Here is a 14,843-nt window from a genome sequence, read left to right as displayed (position 1 = left end):
GTGGGCACCCATGGGGATGAAGGAAAAGAGTAGAAAGGCAAAGTAAATTTTCTGGTAAAGTCTTGGTGGGGAAAGTGATGCCTTCCAGAAAGTCCATTTAGCCTAAGAACCAACAGAGCCACAAATTCATCTGACATTTAAACCTTTCTTGGTGTTAGCTGCTCTCTGTTGTTCAGGTCAGGCCTCACCACAATTATGTAACATTTAGGGGAAAAAATGCAAACCAGTAACCCAGCACCAGAAGCAAAGATGGAGAAGATCTCCACAGCCACCATGTATTTTCCTCTGGTGCTCAGGTAAGTTGGAATGAAGGAGAGCCAAACACTGCAGAAGACCAGCATGCTGAAGGTGATGAACTTGGCTTCGTTGAAAGTGTCAGGCAACTTCCTGGCTAGGAAGGCCACCGTGAAGCTTATAGTGGCCAGGAAGCCCATGTAGCCCAAAACACAATAGAACATGGAGACTGACCCTTCATTACAAAGAAATATGATTTCTTCAGGCATTGAGTGCATGTCCACATCTGGGAATGGGGGAGAGGTTGCCAGCCAGAGGGCACAGATTCCTACTTGAACAATGGAGCAGGAAAAGACAATGGAATAAGCCAGTTCTTTGCCTACCCATTTCCTCATATTGGATCCTGGTTTAGTAGCCATGAATGCCAAAACCACCAATATGGTTTTGGCTAAGATGCTGGAGAGGGCCACAGAGAAGACAATGCCAAAAGCAGTTTGTCGGAGAAGGCAAGTCAGCATATTAGGTTTTCCAATAAACAACAAAGAAGAGACGAAACACAAGAGGAGGGAGATAAGGAGACCATAGGTGAGGCTTCTGTTATTGGCTTTGACTATGGCTGTATTGCGATGCTTAATGAAGATGCCAAGCACCAGAATTGTGATCAGAGAGAATAAAAGTGCAGAGGATGTTGAAACAATGGCCAAGGTTTCATCAAAGGCTAGGAAGTTTGGAATCTTAGGAATGCATAGATCCTGGCTGCTCTTTGGAAATTGATCTGCTGGGCAACTGACACATGTTTCCATGTCTGAAAACAAACAAAGAATGCATAACAATTTCAAGCATCCAATACTATTCTTAAGGATTTCCTCATTGAAATTTTAAGACAGTGCTTTCTATCTCAAAATGTTTAAGAACTTCTGTATGAAATCTGGAATTTTCTACATGGGTGACTTCTTTTTTACTAGTCCCCTTCCTTTGTTGTTGTAACGACTTGTAGTGCGTAGCAAAATGAAAAATACATTACTGCAGAAATCTTTGGAGCCCAGAAAGGCAAGATTAATGCGACTTTCAACCTTTTGTCAAACAACCTAAGTCTAACAGGAGAAAATTGATACTAACTATAAACAATGAGAACAACACATCTATTTAAGTTAAGCCTTCCCTCCTCCATCAGTTTAATGACAACAAGGTTGCCAAAGAGTTCAGAGCTTATTAAAATAAATTGGTATATCCTAAAATGACATCTCCCACCTTTCTCATTTGAGATCATTCCTTCTGGACATGGATCACAATCATAACAGCAAAACTTCCTTCCTTCCTTCTTTTTCTTCCCGTATCCAGGATGGCAGTTGTCATTACATATAGAAAGAGGTGGCACCTATAGGAAGAATGTAATATGAAACAAGGTTTGGGTGAATTATTTCTGTTACTTCTTGTACGGTCATTTGAGAAACTAGTACTAGGAAACCACCCCACGGCTTTGGGGTTGTAGTGTCCCAATATGGTCCATTCTGTTTCCTGTGCTATTTATTATCTCAATGAAACTGTTAGGAATAATATCCTAGAATCTGGCTCATGGTATCATCTGGATGCTGATGATGTGAAGTTCTACCTTTCCATTCCATTGGAACGAGAGGAGGTGGTGAAGGTGCTGGACAGGTGTCTGAAGACAGTGATGGATGGGATGGGGGCCAAATCCTTTTTGCAGAGAAATGCTTTCGATGGGTGGTTCCTACATCTGACCTCTGCAGCAAGAGCTTCTTAAGTCTGGGATACTCCTTGATTCTATCTCATCACTGGAGTCTTAATTATGGAATTTCATGGCCTGTGCAGTCATTTCTGTACCTCAGTGAAGTCTCTGTGCCATTTGATTCTGTCCTCATTAATGGCGAACTCTTTGCCGGGAGGGGCCTGAGGGTCCCACCTTCCCACTTTGACTTTGATGTACGATCTATTTGGGAATGTGACTAAGTTTGTAATATCCAAGCCAGCTGCCAACTCTCCATATTCATTGAATTTAATTTCATCTCCAGCACTGTTGTTGAACGAGATTCTCTGCAAGAATGAGTGTAGCTAGGTGGAAAGAGAAACGAAAGGTCAATACAGCATTCTGATAGTCTGATTATGATTGTTGAAGAGCTTCCCTAGATGGTATTAAATCCCTTTCCTCTAAGAGTAAAACACTTCAGTTTACAATGGAGAGCACCCTTTTTTCAATTCCCCATACGGGAAGACTAGGAAAACATGAATCAGTGTAAATTCAACAGTTGACAGAATTCCATAAATAAATGTGAAAGAGTTAAGTATATAGACCTGCTTGCTTGGGACCTGCCATTGTCAAGATCCAAGAAAGGGAAGGAATTTGAGAAGTCAAGTAAGAGCTCATGCTCTCATGTTCATGCTCTCAAACATCATGTTCCCTGAGCATAGGAATGGAACATGAGAACATCTGACTGGACCTTTCATTAGTTTCTGCTGTCAAGATGTATGATAAGAAGTGTGTGACTGTGGCCTCACTGAATGCAAAGCTCCACAATTGTGCCCTGTGTAACAGGCAAAGCATTCTTCTGGCTATCTCTCAAACTCTTTGGTCCTGGTAGCATCTGAAGCATCATTCAGTGAGAGATAGGAGGGGGAGAAGGAAGATGAAGAGCCACATTTGTCCCTTGCCAGTAAGTACAGCAATTATTAAGATGTTTTTTTTAAAAATGGTTTTCTAGAGGTTATTCTGACTTTAAATGATTTTGCTTGTATGTCCAACTGCCCCCTGTAAAATGTGAGTTGTCTGTAAGTTTGTTGCTTATGAAAGTCTGTGCCATCTAAACTCTGTTTACTGTCATTATAGGAAATATTCTAATTCTCTTTCTAATTTCTCAAGTACTTTTCTGTTATTTCTTTACTGATAATTAAATGCTTACTCACATAATGGATCAATGAAGTGAATGCTTTGTAAGAGAGAATGTTACCTGCCAAGGTTCTACATATTGAGGAGAGAGTTTCCCCTTAGCATCTCTACTCTTGTGGATCGCTCCAGCCAATTGCTTGCTATTTAAGGCATGTGCCAAAGCATAGACAGCGTTATAGATACTGTAGCTTTGCCCGGTCATGCTCATTTCAAAAAATGGTGCAGGGAGGCTCTCCAGCATTTCTTCTCCAGTACACATGTGATCGTTGAATATTGAGAGAGTGGAATTTGGAAGTGAACAACTGAATGCATCTTCCCAGAAATCTTGGATAAAACCATCTGTGTTTGTCCAATGAGGACGTATACTCCGAAGAAAGTCTTTAAAGTTGTGAATTTCCTTGGAGTGAATTGCAAAGGATATAGCACCATGGAGCACTTGTATATTAACATTTAATTTTTTTTGAAGGCTATATAATATGAAATCAAGTTGGGCTGTTGTAATCCATACTTTTCCTTCACGTGACTTCTTTTGAGGAAATAGTTGAGTGAACTCCATTATGTTTAAAGCACTTGACAACCATATATTAAATCTACTTTCTCCATATACAAGAACTGCACTGGCTTTGCTGGTTTTGAAAGTTGGTAACAAAATCCTTGAGTCATACAGCATTTTTAGTAAGTTACCATTATAATGCAGATTGAGTTCAACTCTTTCTGTGAATGCTGAACAGATTCCATTCTTGAAAAACATGGGTTCAATTGTCTGTAAGAAATGTTCGCCAGCTTCATCAGCTGTAGTCATGAGCCCAACCCATTTCCATCCAAAATGCAGAAGTAACCGGATTATTCCCTGATACTGAAGGTCTTCATTGGGGACCATGCGGTAGAAAGAAGGGATCTTGGTTTGATCATTTATGCCTTGTTCAAATGAACCATATGAAATCTAGAGAAGGGAAAAGGCAACCATACCCAAGTGAAAAAAATACTAATGTTAATCAAATTTCTTTGAATATCAATAGAAAACCTCTGAATCCCTACTGTACAAAGTTTGGGGACAGCACCAACCTCAATTTGCATAGATAACAAGGACAATCTTGCTCAATGTTTTCTGCATATATTATTATTATTTATTATTATTATTATTATTATTATTATTATTATTATTATTATTATTATTATGGCATTGTCAGATCTACATACTTGTACACATTGATAGTCTCCAAGAACAGGGGAGCATTTATCATGGCTCATGTTAATATACTGCTAGGTGGATGACTCAACAAAACTGCAAGGTGGAGGTGGAGCAATAAAAATTGTTGATCATGCTTTTTTGCTCTCTAACCTTTATAGCGACTGTAGAGAGAGGTTGATTCTCTATCTACTTATAACTCTCTTGGGAAGATATCTTGGGGAATCCTGAAGATCTCCATTTGATTGTATATGTTATTCTTCTCTGAGCACAAACAACCACATCATATAAAATATCAGTAAAATACAGAAATACCATACCAAACAATTTCAGCCAAGATTAAAACAACAAAGAATGAAATCCAACAATGCAGGAGAACAGCCCAAAAACTGACACCACTATATAACTCTGCATAAGGCCAAATGCTGGAACAATAACAATAAACAGTGTTTTCAATTAGCTTCTGAAAATTAATAATGCTGAATAACATCCTAGTTCCCTAGGAATGGAACATCTTGATTTTTAATGGGAGGAACTTTATTAGTTAACGTCTTGTGAATTATTTATGCATTTGTCTTTTTAAAAATATTTTTTATTAAAGATTTTCCTCATTTACAAAAGCACATGCATTGTCTCTTTCTTCATGTTGTGTTTTCTATAGATCAGTTACATTTGTTGTGAGACATTGGTGTTAAATCCAGTATAGGACTGGGAAGAAAATAGGCGGGGAGAGGAGAGAGGGTGTGGGGTGGTCAACCTTATGTTCTTTTACTTGGTGTATGCGTGGGGTTTTTATTTCAGTGACTATGGCATGAATAGTTTTTTTTTTCTTTTCTGTTCAAAACCCATATTCTACCTGTGGCATCTTGAAAAGACCTAAGACGTTTGCCATGCACCAGGAGGTATCAGAGCTGAGTCCCCCAATGACTCCTATGACATTTTTCTGGATGCCACACCTGTAGTTGGGAATAAAGTGACGTGATTTAAAGAGCAGGTCCAGGGTAGTTCGGTAGGTCATCTTTGAATCATAATAGATGTCATAGATGTGGAATCCCAGTGAGACATTGGGCAACATCCTGGGATTCTCGTTGATCTCATCAACAGCAAACACCAAAGCAAGGATGTGCTGGTAAAACTTTGTCATCACTCTGCAAATGAATTGAGTTACTGTTTAGTGGGAAAATTACAGAGTGTAATCTAGATACGAGATTATCTACTTGCCTTTCTGTAAAGAGAGGACACAATCAGAAATGTTTATACCTTTTTTAGACAATACAGTCATACCTCATGTTACGTTTGCTTCATGATGTGTTTTTTCAGGTTGTGGCAACCTGGAAGTATACCGGAAAGGGTTACTTCCGGGTTTCACCACTCGCACATGCACACAAGTGCCAAATTGCGCCATGCACCTGCGCAGATGCGGCGCTTCAGGTTGCAGGCTTTTCATGTTGCAAACGGGCCTCCAGAACAGATCCCGTTCGCAACCAGAGGTACCACTGTAGTATTATACAGCTGTGTCAGAAGAATATACTAAAGTGCATGTGTGCCTGGAGATTTCTAAAAAACAAAGTTCTAAAGCTTTCATTCCAAATCAATCTAAGTTATTTTAAGTCAGATACAACATTTAAGGAATAAAAGAAAATACAAAAAAATACTGGTTACTTACATTGGCTTATAAATGAAGGCTTGGGAAGGGTGTATATCGAAGGATAAATTGGGGACTATATAACAGATATGAGATGCCATTGCACCAATGACCAGGTCACCTGGCTCATGCCACTCGTGTGGAACATGAACAGGATGGTTTGTTGCGCATTGAGCACTTTGTACTTGGGACACCATATTGGGGAGCAGGAGAAGCAGAAGGAGCAACATCCTGATGGCAAATACCCTTGTGTGCATGGACTCCCCTGCTTCTCCCGACAGTATTATTCCTCTCCTCCACCTGATCTGAACAAGACAAATTGGGTGGCAGCTGACTCTGTCAATTTGGCACTGTAAGGGGCACGTATTCACCTTATTGTCAACTTAAAGACTGTCACAACAGAAATCCTCGGAAGCCAAACAAGATACAGTGATTTGATATGAAAGGAGGGAACTCATAACTGATGGGTAACAAAGCCCAGCCTCTCTCTCCTCCCTTACCATAGCTGCCTATGAAGCACTGGGGAGCTTATAATCATTTCAGACTTGCCTGTTGATCCTTTTTCCACTCTGACTTCTGGAGCCTTGGCCAGGTGAATTGATTATTGTAATTTTAATAATTACAGGGGAGGATATCAATTGTGCAGTGCTTTTGGAGTCTATGATGTATAAGCAGTAGGTAGTGGTTGTTTTTTTCCTCCCTTTTCTGATGGTACTCAAGGTTATGTAGTACCAGCACCTGTTTTCCCGGGTGAAAAGCACTGGTTAAAAATGTGGCACTTAGTGTAACAACTTCATGATGAGTGCTGGCACTGTTTTTCTAGAAGAAAAGCACTGGCAGAAGGGGAACTGCCAATGTAATAATATTTGTCGCACTATAGAATCTTAGATAAGGAATGAACCTACAGTCCACTCCCTATGAACCCCCACTTATTGCAACATTAATCCTGTCCCTTGCTTAGGAAATAGCAAGGGGAATAAATCAATATATTTTATGAACACATGTTTGCCTGTGTCTCAGCACCTTCACTCTTAGGGGGATTATTTGGTTGTCTCCCTGGGGTTACAGGATGTTTATAAAATGTTTTCTCTTTCCATCCTGCCCATGTTCAAGATGCACAACAGGAGAGTCTCCATAAATTCCTTCATGGCGATAAAGCAATAAGCTGCAATGGATTAAAACGTAGAAGGAACTTTCAAAGGCCTGGATATCAGATGTATCCATGGTTGAATTTCTGTTGCCCTTTGGAGGAAAGGTAGCTTCAACATATTTGTTTTGCTTTGTTTTGCTTTACTCTGACAAACTGAGTATTGTAAATCAGATTCAAGGTTGTTTTTGTGTTAACATAGGGGTGCAAAACTAATGTTTGTTCATCAAGTGCGGTTCAGAGATAGTTTGAAAGGGGTTTTAAGCATAAGGTAAAGGTAAAGGGACCCCTGACCATTAGGTCCAGTCGTGGCCGACTCTGGGGTTGCGGCGCTCATCTCATTTTATTGGCCGAGGGAGTTGGTGTACAGCTTCTGGGTCATGTGGCCAGCATGACTAAGCCGCTTCTGGCGAACCAGAGCAGTGCATGGAAACGCCGTTTACCTTCCCACTGGAGCAGTACCTATGCACCTATTGCTTCTGTGACAATGCTGGGGAATTCTATTGCCGGAGCCTTCACTCAAATCTGGAATTACTTGCAAAAAAATAGCTTGGACTCATGTGAACACATGATGCTGCCTTCTACTGAGTCAGAAGCACATTGATCCATCTAGCCCAGAATCATCTACTCTGAGGCCCCATCTGCACAGAGGGGTTTAACACTCAATACCAGGGAACTTTGGGAATTGTAGCTCTGTGAGGGGAACAAGGTCTCCTAACAACTCTCAGCACCTTTAGCAAAAACCCGTAGCAGTTTCCCTCAGTATAAACATATCTGCAAGCCATTTCCCGTAATATAAAGCATTTTTGTAGGTTATTTTCACTAATATATATATATATTTTAATGCACATGTTAACCTAGCATGTGCATTGCTGTACACATTACATGGCAGTATTTAGGGTTGCCATATTTCAAAAAAGTAAACTTCCTGAGTTGAGTTTTTTTGGGGAACAAACCCAAATTGCTGGGGAACCCCCCCTAGTGATTTTTAGCTGTTGGAGCTGTTTCCGCTGCTTTTTCCATCATGCTTTCCCAGACATTTTCCCAATTCTGCAAAAATCCCCCCTGACACCATTTTTACACACAAAAACTAGGACATGTCAGGAATTTTTCTGATGTATGGCGAATCTAACTACATTGCAAAATTCAGAGAAGTGAGAGTTTTGAATGAATGGCTGCATTTTGCTTTGTGAGTTGCGCTGGGAAATGTAAATTAGGTAGGTTTGCCTTCAGATGTGAACTGAACCAAATTTCTCCTCCATTCCTAGAAGTAGCCTGTGCTCAATTTGCCAGCACCTCTACTACCACCGATCACCCAATCCACTTCCATCCTCATGCTTGCCTCCACCCCATCTCATCCATCCAATATTTCTGCTTATTAAATCCTGTTCATTGTGTTCTGTCCAGTGCTCAGTAAGGGGATGACATAGTGATGTGTATTTAACATTTCTTTCTCCGTTTCTTTCTAATAGCAGCTGTGGGGGGAGAGAAGAATTTCTGCTTTTGTTTGATCTTCTTGCTTAGGTGCTATACCTTCTTACTTAGGCTCCCATGATCTGGAACACAACCACGATTAGATGAAGAAACCCAACCTGACTGTGGGGATTCAGTTCACTCTCTCTGGGTTTTCTGATGTACTGGAGCTCCAGCTCCTCTTTTTCCTGCTCTTCCTTTTCATCTACATGTTGACTCTTCTCGGAAACATCCTCATATTCCTCACCATCTGGTTCAGCCCTGTGCTCCATTCCCCCATGTACTATTTTCTTGGCGAGCTTTCCATCCTGGATGTGCTTTATTCCAGCACCACCGTGCCCAAGATGCTGACCAGCTTCCTGGCTGGTTCCCAAGCCATTTCCTTTGAGGGCTGTGTGGCTCAGCTCTATGCCTTCCACTTCTTTGGAGGCACCGAGTGTTTCCTGCTCACTGTCATGGCATATGACCGCTATGTGGCCATCTGTGACCCTCTCCGCTACTCTGGGATCATGAGCAACGTGTCTTGCATCAGACTGGTGATTGCAACCTGCCTGGTGGGGGCACTTCATTCGACTCTTCAGACTGTGCTCACGTTTCGCCTCCCTTACTGTGGGCCTTACAAACTTGACCACTATTTCTGTGATGTCCCACCCTTACTGAAGGTAGCCTGTGCAGAAACCTCTCTGAATGAGACCGTGGTCACAGTGAACATTGGTGTTGTGGCACTGAGCAGCTTTGCTTTGATCCTTGGTTCTTATATCCGCATTGCCACCACAATTCTCAAGATGCGCTCCAAGGAAGGGAAGAGGAAGGCCTTCTCCACCTGTGCATCTCACCTCACTGTAGTCCTCCTCCTTTATGGCCCTTGCATATTCATTTACATGCAGCCATCCACCAACCACTCTGCCCTGAACATTGTGGCCCTCTTTTACACGTCTGTGACACCTGCACTGAACCCCATCATCTACACCTTGAGAAATGAAGAAATCAAGAAGATGGTGAAGAAACTGGCATTCAAGAAGGTGTTTTCTTGAAGGACAGCAATGCAGCTTCTATAGATAGAAGCACCATGAGTTGGGATGAATTGTACCTCTATGAGTTGTAGCCACTGCTAGTCTTGCTCAGAGTAGAACCTCTCAATGCCAGTTGCTGGGAATCACAAGTGGGGAGAGTTGCTGTTGAGCACAGATCTTCCTGTGGGTTATTGGTTTGCCATTGTGAGAACAGGATGTTGGGCTAGCTGGGCCTTGGGCATGATCCAGTAGTGGTCTTCTGATGTTATGTTCTTAATGGACATGATTATATTTGCTCAAATATTTTTGATGGGTCTATTCTGAGAGTAACTTTGTTAGATACAATCCTATGTCTATTTGTGGGGGATAGTTGTGCCATGAATTCTACTCATATTGATCCAGAGCCGAACTCCAACGTATAGTTAGCAGAGTAAAACCTTAGTTGCAGGATTTCCCAAAAATAGACCAGAGGCAATTAATATTTCATTCAGCAGAGCTTTATGGCTACTGAAGGCAAATGAGCATAATGGTCACAAATCCAATACATTGGTAATACGGGTTACATACGCTTCAGGTTACATACGCTTCAGGTTACACCCAGAAATATTACCTTGGGTTAAAAACTTTGCTTCGGGATGAGAACAGAAATTGTGCAGCAGCGGTGCAGCGGCAGCAGGAGACCCCACTACCTAAAGTGGTACTTCAGGTTAAGAACAGTTTCAGGTTAAGAACAGACCCCCAGAACGAATTAAGTTCTTAACTCGAGGTACCACTGTACATTCAGGATTGGCACTGTCTGTAAGAAATCCAGTTGCAGCAGACTTAACTTAAACTTACAGTAACTTATAATAAGACTGAAACCTTAACACTAAGCATACTATATACAGAACACCATACCAGAAGGAAAGAGGGATAGAAAGGTGAAACCCAGGCTCCTTCTGGCCTTATTATTATAGTCAGCATGACCTTGACAGAAAGAGATAACAGAACCATTTTAAGCCAGCCGTACTCAGCTTCTCTGAAGGAATAACCCAAACATCAGGAACCAACATTTCTTCTCCCCCCCTTTATTTTTTCTTCTTTTTTCTTTTATTCGTTTCTTCTCTATTGTTCCTTTTTTCATATATATGTGCTTATTTGAAATATGTATGTATGCATTTGTAACATTTTGCTTATATTTTGTAACAATTATGTTAAACAAACAATAAAATTATCCAAAAAATAGAAAATGCAAAAACCCCCAACCACTTTATTTTTCTGTTATTAAACCTGTTCTCATTCTAAAATGTTATTTGTTGTATTTTATGGCCAAATGTAGTAAGACCAGGTGTCTGATGAAATTAGAAGTCCTTTGGAGAGATAAAATACTGCATGGAAACAAATACAACATTCCTTACATTGAAAACTCTCATTTCTCACTAGTAGTTATTATTCTGCACGAATGATGCAAACACCAGTAATTGCTCATTAAACTTGGTGTGTAGATCCTTTAGGGTACTTTTCCTTGGAGTCACCCAACTGATGTCAAAATATGCTTGGGGAGAATTCTCGTCTCCCATGATGAATAAGAACCAGAGATATGGTGAGAAGAGGGTTCATAATTCTCCCAGCTGGTGTACTCAAACCGACCTTGAAATGTGGCTGAGGAAGACATTTGTTTTGTCCTTGTACACTCTAGAGCTTCTCGTTCAAGCGTCTTGCAACTTCTGAAGAAGATGCAAACACTGGCCCCTTCTCAAGGCAGCTAAGGAAGTCATTGACTTGGATCACCCCTCTCTAAAAATTCAGGGAGATCTATTTGTCAGAGTATTTGCAAGATGCAGGAATATCGCGCACCTGAATACAACTAATCTGACATTCAGTTTTATCAACAGTTCAAATCCTTCCAACTGGAAATTTCCATAGTTGAGGGACTCATGTTCTTGTAGATCACATATTGACTTTGATGCAAGAGTCATTGTCTGGAGACATCCTAGAGCTCTTATAAAGACAGGGAGATCTTCTGCTAGAGAGATACAACTATGTTCGGCATTTGAAGGCCACTGCAACTGATTTTTGCTGGCTTATTTGTGGTTCAGGTAAGTTCAAATACTGCCGATTGAAAAGGTCCATAGTTAAGAATCGATGTTCTCATAGCTCAGTATGACTTCAAGAGGGCTATCTCCTTAACCCAGATATTTCAGGGTGAGAACACACCTCATCTGCATATTGCTCCTAATTTGATTAGGGAGACGATGCTCTGGGAAGTGGCTGTGGGAAGTGGGTGTTGGAAGAACAGAGAAGCAAACCTGCCTAGTTTCAACTTCCTGAAATAAAAAGTGAAGGAAAACACAGCTACCCATCAAAATTTGCTATTCTCTGTATTTCACAATGCTGCTCTCTAACTAAATGCTGTGTACAAAAATGCACATATTAGGGGGAAGAGTGCATAGAAATGCACGTATTTGTGAAATCAATATACAGAATGCATTATGTTGGGCAAAATTATTTGCCAAAATGTGTCTATTAGCCAAAATTGCATGTAGAATTCTGATTATATTGGGAGAAGAGCTGGTGAATTTCCATGAGGATTTTTAAAAAAATGTAAATTGATGTGGAAATGTGGCAAACTGATTGGAAAAAACGAAATGGAGATAAATCAAAATGGACTGATTAGTTTCTCCTCCTCCTCCTCTCCCCCTCCTCAAAATTCTCATTTTCTTCCCACATTCAGGTGTGTGCCATTAACAACCACAACAATCAATTGAAGGTAGATGGAGAAAGACAACTTCACTCTTGTGATTAAATTCACTCTCCTGGGTTTCTCTGAAGTCCAGGGTCTTCAGATCTTTTTCACTCTCTTTCTTGCCATTTACCTCTTGACGTTGCTCGGGAATGCCGTCATACTCTTCACAATCCGCCTCAGTCCTCAGCTCCACTCCCCTATGTACTACTTCCTGTCTGAACTGTCCCTCCTAGATGTGTGTTACTCCACTACCACCGTTCCGAAGATGATGGCTGGCTTCATCAATGGCTCTCAAAGCATCTCTTACCAGAGCTGTGTGGCTCAGCTTTACTTCTTCCACTTCTGTGGGGGCACAGAGGGTTTTCTCCTCACTGTCATGGCCTTTGATCGTTATGTGGCCATATGCAACCCCCTTCGCTACTCTTCCATTATGAGCAAGATGGTTTGTGCCCAGTTCATGGCTGGAACGTGCCTCGTCGGAACCATCCATTCCACTATTCAGACCGTCCTCACTTTCCGTCTCCCTTACTGTGGCCCTTATGAGCTTGAGCACTACTTCTGTGATGTCCCACCTTTGCTCAAAGTGGCCTGTGCTGACACATCGATAAACAAAGTTGTCATCATGATCAATGTTGGCGTGGTTGCCCTCTGTTGCTTCATCTTGATCGCGGGCTCCTATGCACATATTGTTGCCACCATACTGAAGATGCGCTCGGAGGAAGGAAAGAGAAAAGCTTTCTCCACCTGCACAGCCCACCTCATCGTGGTCTTGACTCTCTACGTCCCTTGTGTCCTCATATACTTGCAGCCAGCCACAACCAACTCGGTTCAGAAGGTGATGTCCATTTTCTACACAGCTATCACCCCTGCACTAAACCCCATCATCTATTCCTTGAGAAGTGAAGAAATCAAAAGGGCAATGAAGAAACTTGTATTTAGGAAGGTATCTTCCTGAATGAAAGGGAAGGAATGAAGGAGAGAGAGAGCTGGACAAGTGGTGAGTTCAAGTAAACTGGTCAGCCCTCATTACCAGTAGCCACCAATTGCTATATCCTCCACCAACTTCTCCAATCCTATTCTAAAATCATCTTGGTGGCTCCCACCATGTCCTGTGGTAGCAATTTTTGCAGTCTAATGGAGTGTATGGGATGATGAATACCCTTCTTCCATCTAGAACCTCTTTGCTTTCAGCTTCGTTCCATGGCCCTGGTTCTAGTACTATGAAAGGGGGAGCAAACTGTTTCTGTCTGGTTCAGTCATAATCTCTTGACCTGACCTACTTCATGGGTTGCTGTGAGAATAACGGTGGTGGGATGTTTCATCCCCTCCATCCACCGTTTTTTGTTTTTTTGAAACTGAATCTTCCACCTGCCTCTTTCTACACATCCCTGCTTGAACACTGAGGTCTTCAGGGGAGTTACGGTCATTTGTCTCCCATAATTTGGCGGCACAGCTCATATTCATGAAGCATCATGCATTCAATATGGTGGGTTCAATTTTGTGGAACTGAGATGAGACAGGGCCACTCCCTGATGGAACTTCTGGAGACTAGTTGGTAACTTTTTATTTCAATAAGAATTTAAGGACATTTCTGATTTTATAGCTGGCTTGTAACGGAGTTTGTCTCTATTGTATTTGTTCGGCTTATTGTACACTGCTTAGAGACAATTGCAGTTAAGTGGTATAAATAATAAATAAATAACCTGATTAATCCAATTCTGCATTAAGACATCTAATTGTATCTTGGCTGGCCCTGGCACAGTATCATATGTGCTAAAAATCCTGCTCTGCTCTGCTCACCACCTATCATCTTGCTGCTGTTTATGGGTCTGTTTATAGATTACAGTGGTACCTCGGGTTGAGAACTTAATTCATTCTGGAGGTCTGTTCTTAACCTGAAACTGTTCTTAACTTGAAGCACCACTTTAGCTAATGGGGTCTCCTGCTGCCACTGTGCCACCACTGCACGATTTCTGTTCTCATCCCGAAGCAAAGTTCTTAACCCGAGGTACTATTTCTGGGTTAGCGGAGTCTGTAACCTGAAGCGTATGTAACCTGAGGTACCACTGTATTGTATGACTTTTATTGTAATGTACCATTCTTTTTTATTTTGTGTCATGCTTTATGCTCTCGAATTCTGCAAGTTGCTTGGAGCTGCCTTATGTGGGTAGCAACTAATAAACTAAAATAATAACAACAATGGTAATGTTGTAAGCCACTGTTATATATATTTTTATACAGTAGATGATAGACAGATGATAGATAGATAGATGATAGATAGATAGATAGATAGATAGATAGATAGATAGATAGATATAGACAGATGATAGATAGATAACAACAACTCCTTGTGGTTGTTGCTATGGGAAAACTATTAGGAGTCAGGAACTCTTGCCAATCTACCAGAAGATCTTCCTTTGCCTTCTGCTCACCCCTGTTTATGGATTGTAAGCCTGTGGGCCATAATTATATTGTTTATTATTGACTTTATGTAAGCCACTAGACCTTTTCA

The 14,843-nt window shown here is 41.2% G+C and overlaps 3 protein-coding genes across 3 annotated transcripts; 2 read left to right on the top strand and 1 right to left on the bottom strand.

Moving 5' to 3' along the window:
* Nucleotides 1-137: 137 nt before the first annotated feature.
* On the bottom strand, nt 138-4,019 carry LOC309356005 (vomeronasal type-2 receptor 26-like; the record flags this gene model as incomplete). Its single annotated transcript, XM_081887180.1, has 4 exons — nt 138-1,039; nt 1,486-1,612; nt 2,080-2,307; nt 3,201-4,019. The coding sequence occupies 4 exons, from the start codon at nt 4,017-4,019 to the stop codon at nt 138-140; spliced, it is 2,076 nt and encodes a 691-aa protein (XP_081743306.1).
* On the top strand, nt 2,833-13,325 carry LOC309354953 (olfactory receptor 10G4-like). Its single transcript, XM_081885268.1, has 2 exons — nt 2,833-2,906; nt 12,320-13,325. Exon 2 carries the CDS (start codon nt 12,360-12,362, stop codon nt 13,284-13,286), a length of 927 nt encoding a protein of 308 aa, XP_081741394.1. The 5' UTR covers nt 2,833-2,906; nt 12,320-12,359; the 3' UTR covers nt 13,287-13,325.
* LOC309354952 (olfactory receptor 10G7-like) lies at nt 8,698-9,627 on the top strand (the record flags this gene model as incomplete). Its single annotated transcript, XM_081885267.1, has 1 exon — nt 8,698-9,627. One exon carries the CDS (start codon nt 8,698-8,700, stop codon nt 9,625-9,627), a length of 930 nt encoding a protein of 309 aa, XP_081741393.1.
* Nucleotides 13,326-14,843: the final 1,518 nt, after the last annotated feature.

Source organism: Podarcis melisellensis (assembly GCF_964234715.1).
Source record: "Podarcis melisellensis genome assembly, chromosome: 13".
NCBI lineage: Eukaryota > Metazoa > Chordata > Lepidosauria > Squamata > Lacertidae > Podarcis > Podarcis melisellensis.
The sequence above is the reverse complement of the archived record's forward strand: the minus strand, read 5'-3'. Positions and strand labels throughout refer to the sequence as shown.

What these genes read in the sequence shown, in the direction of transcription:
- LOC309354953 (XM_081885268.1), top strand. Translation starts at nt 12,360, where the DNA reads ATGGAGAAAGACAACTTCACTCTTGTGATTAAATTCACTCTCCTGGGT.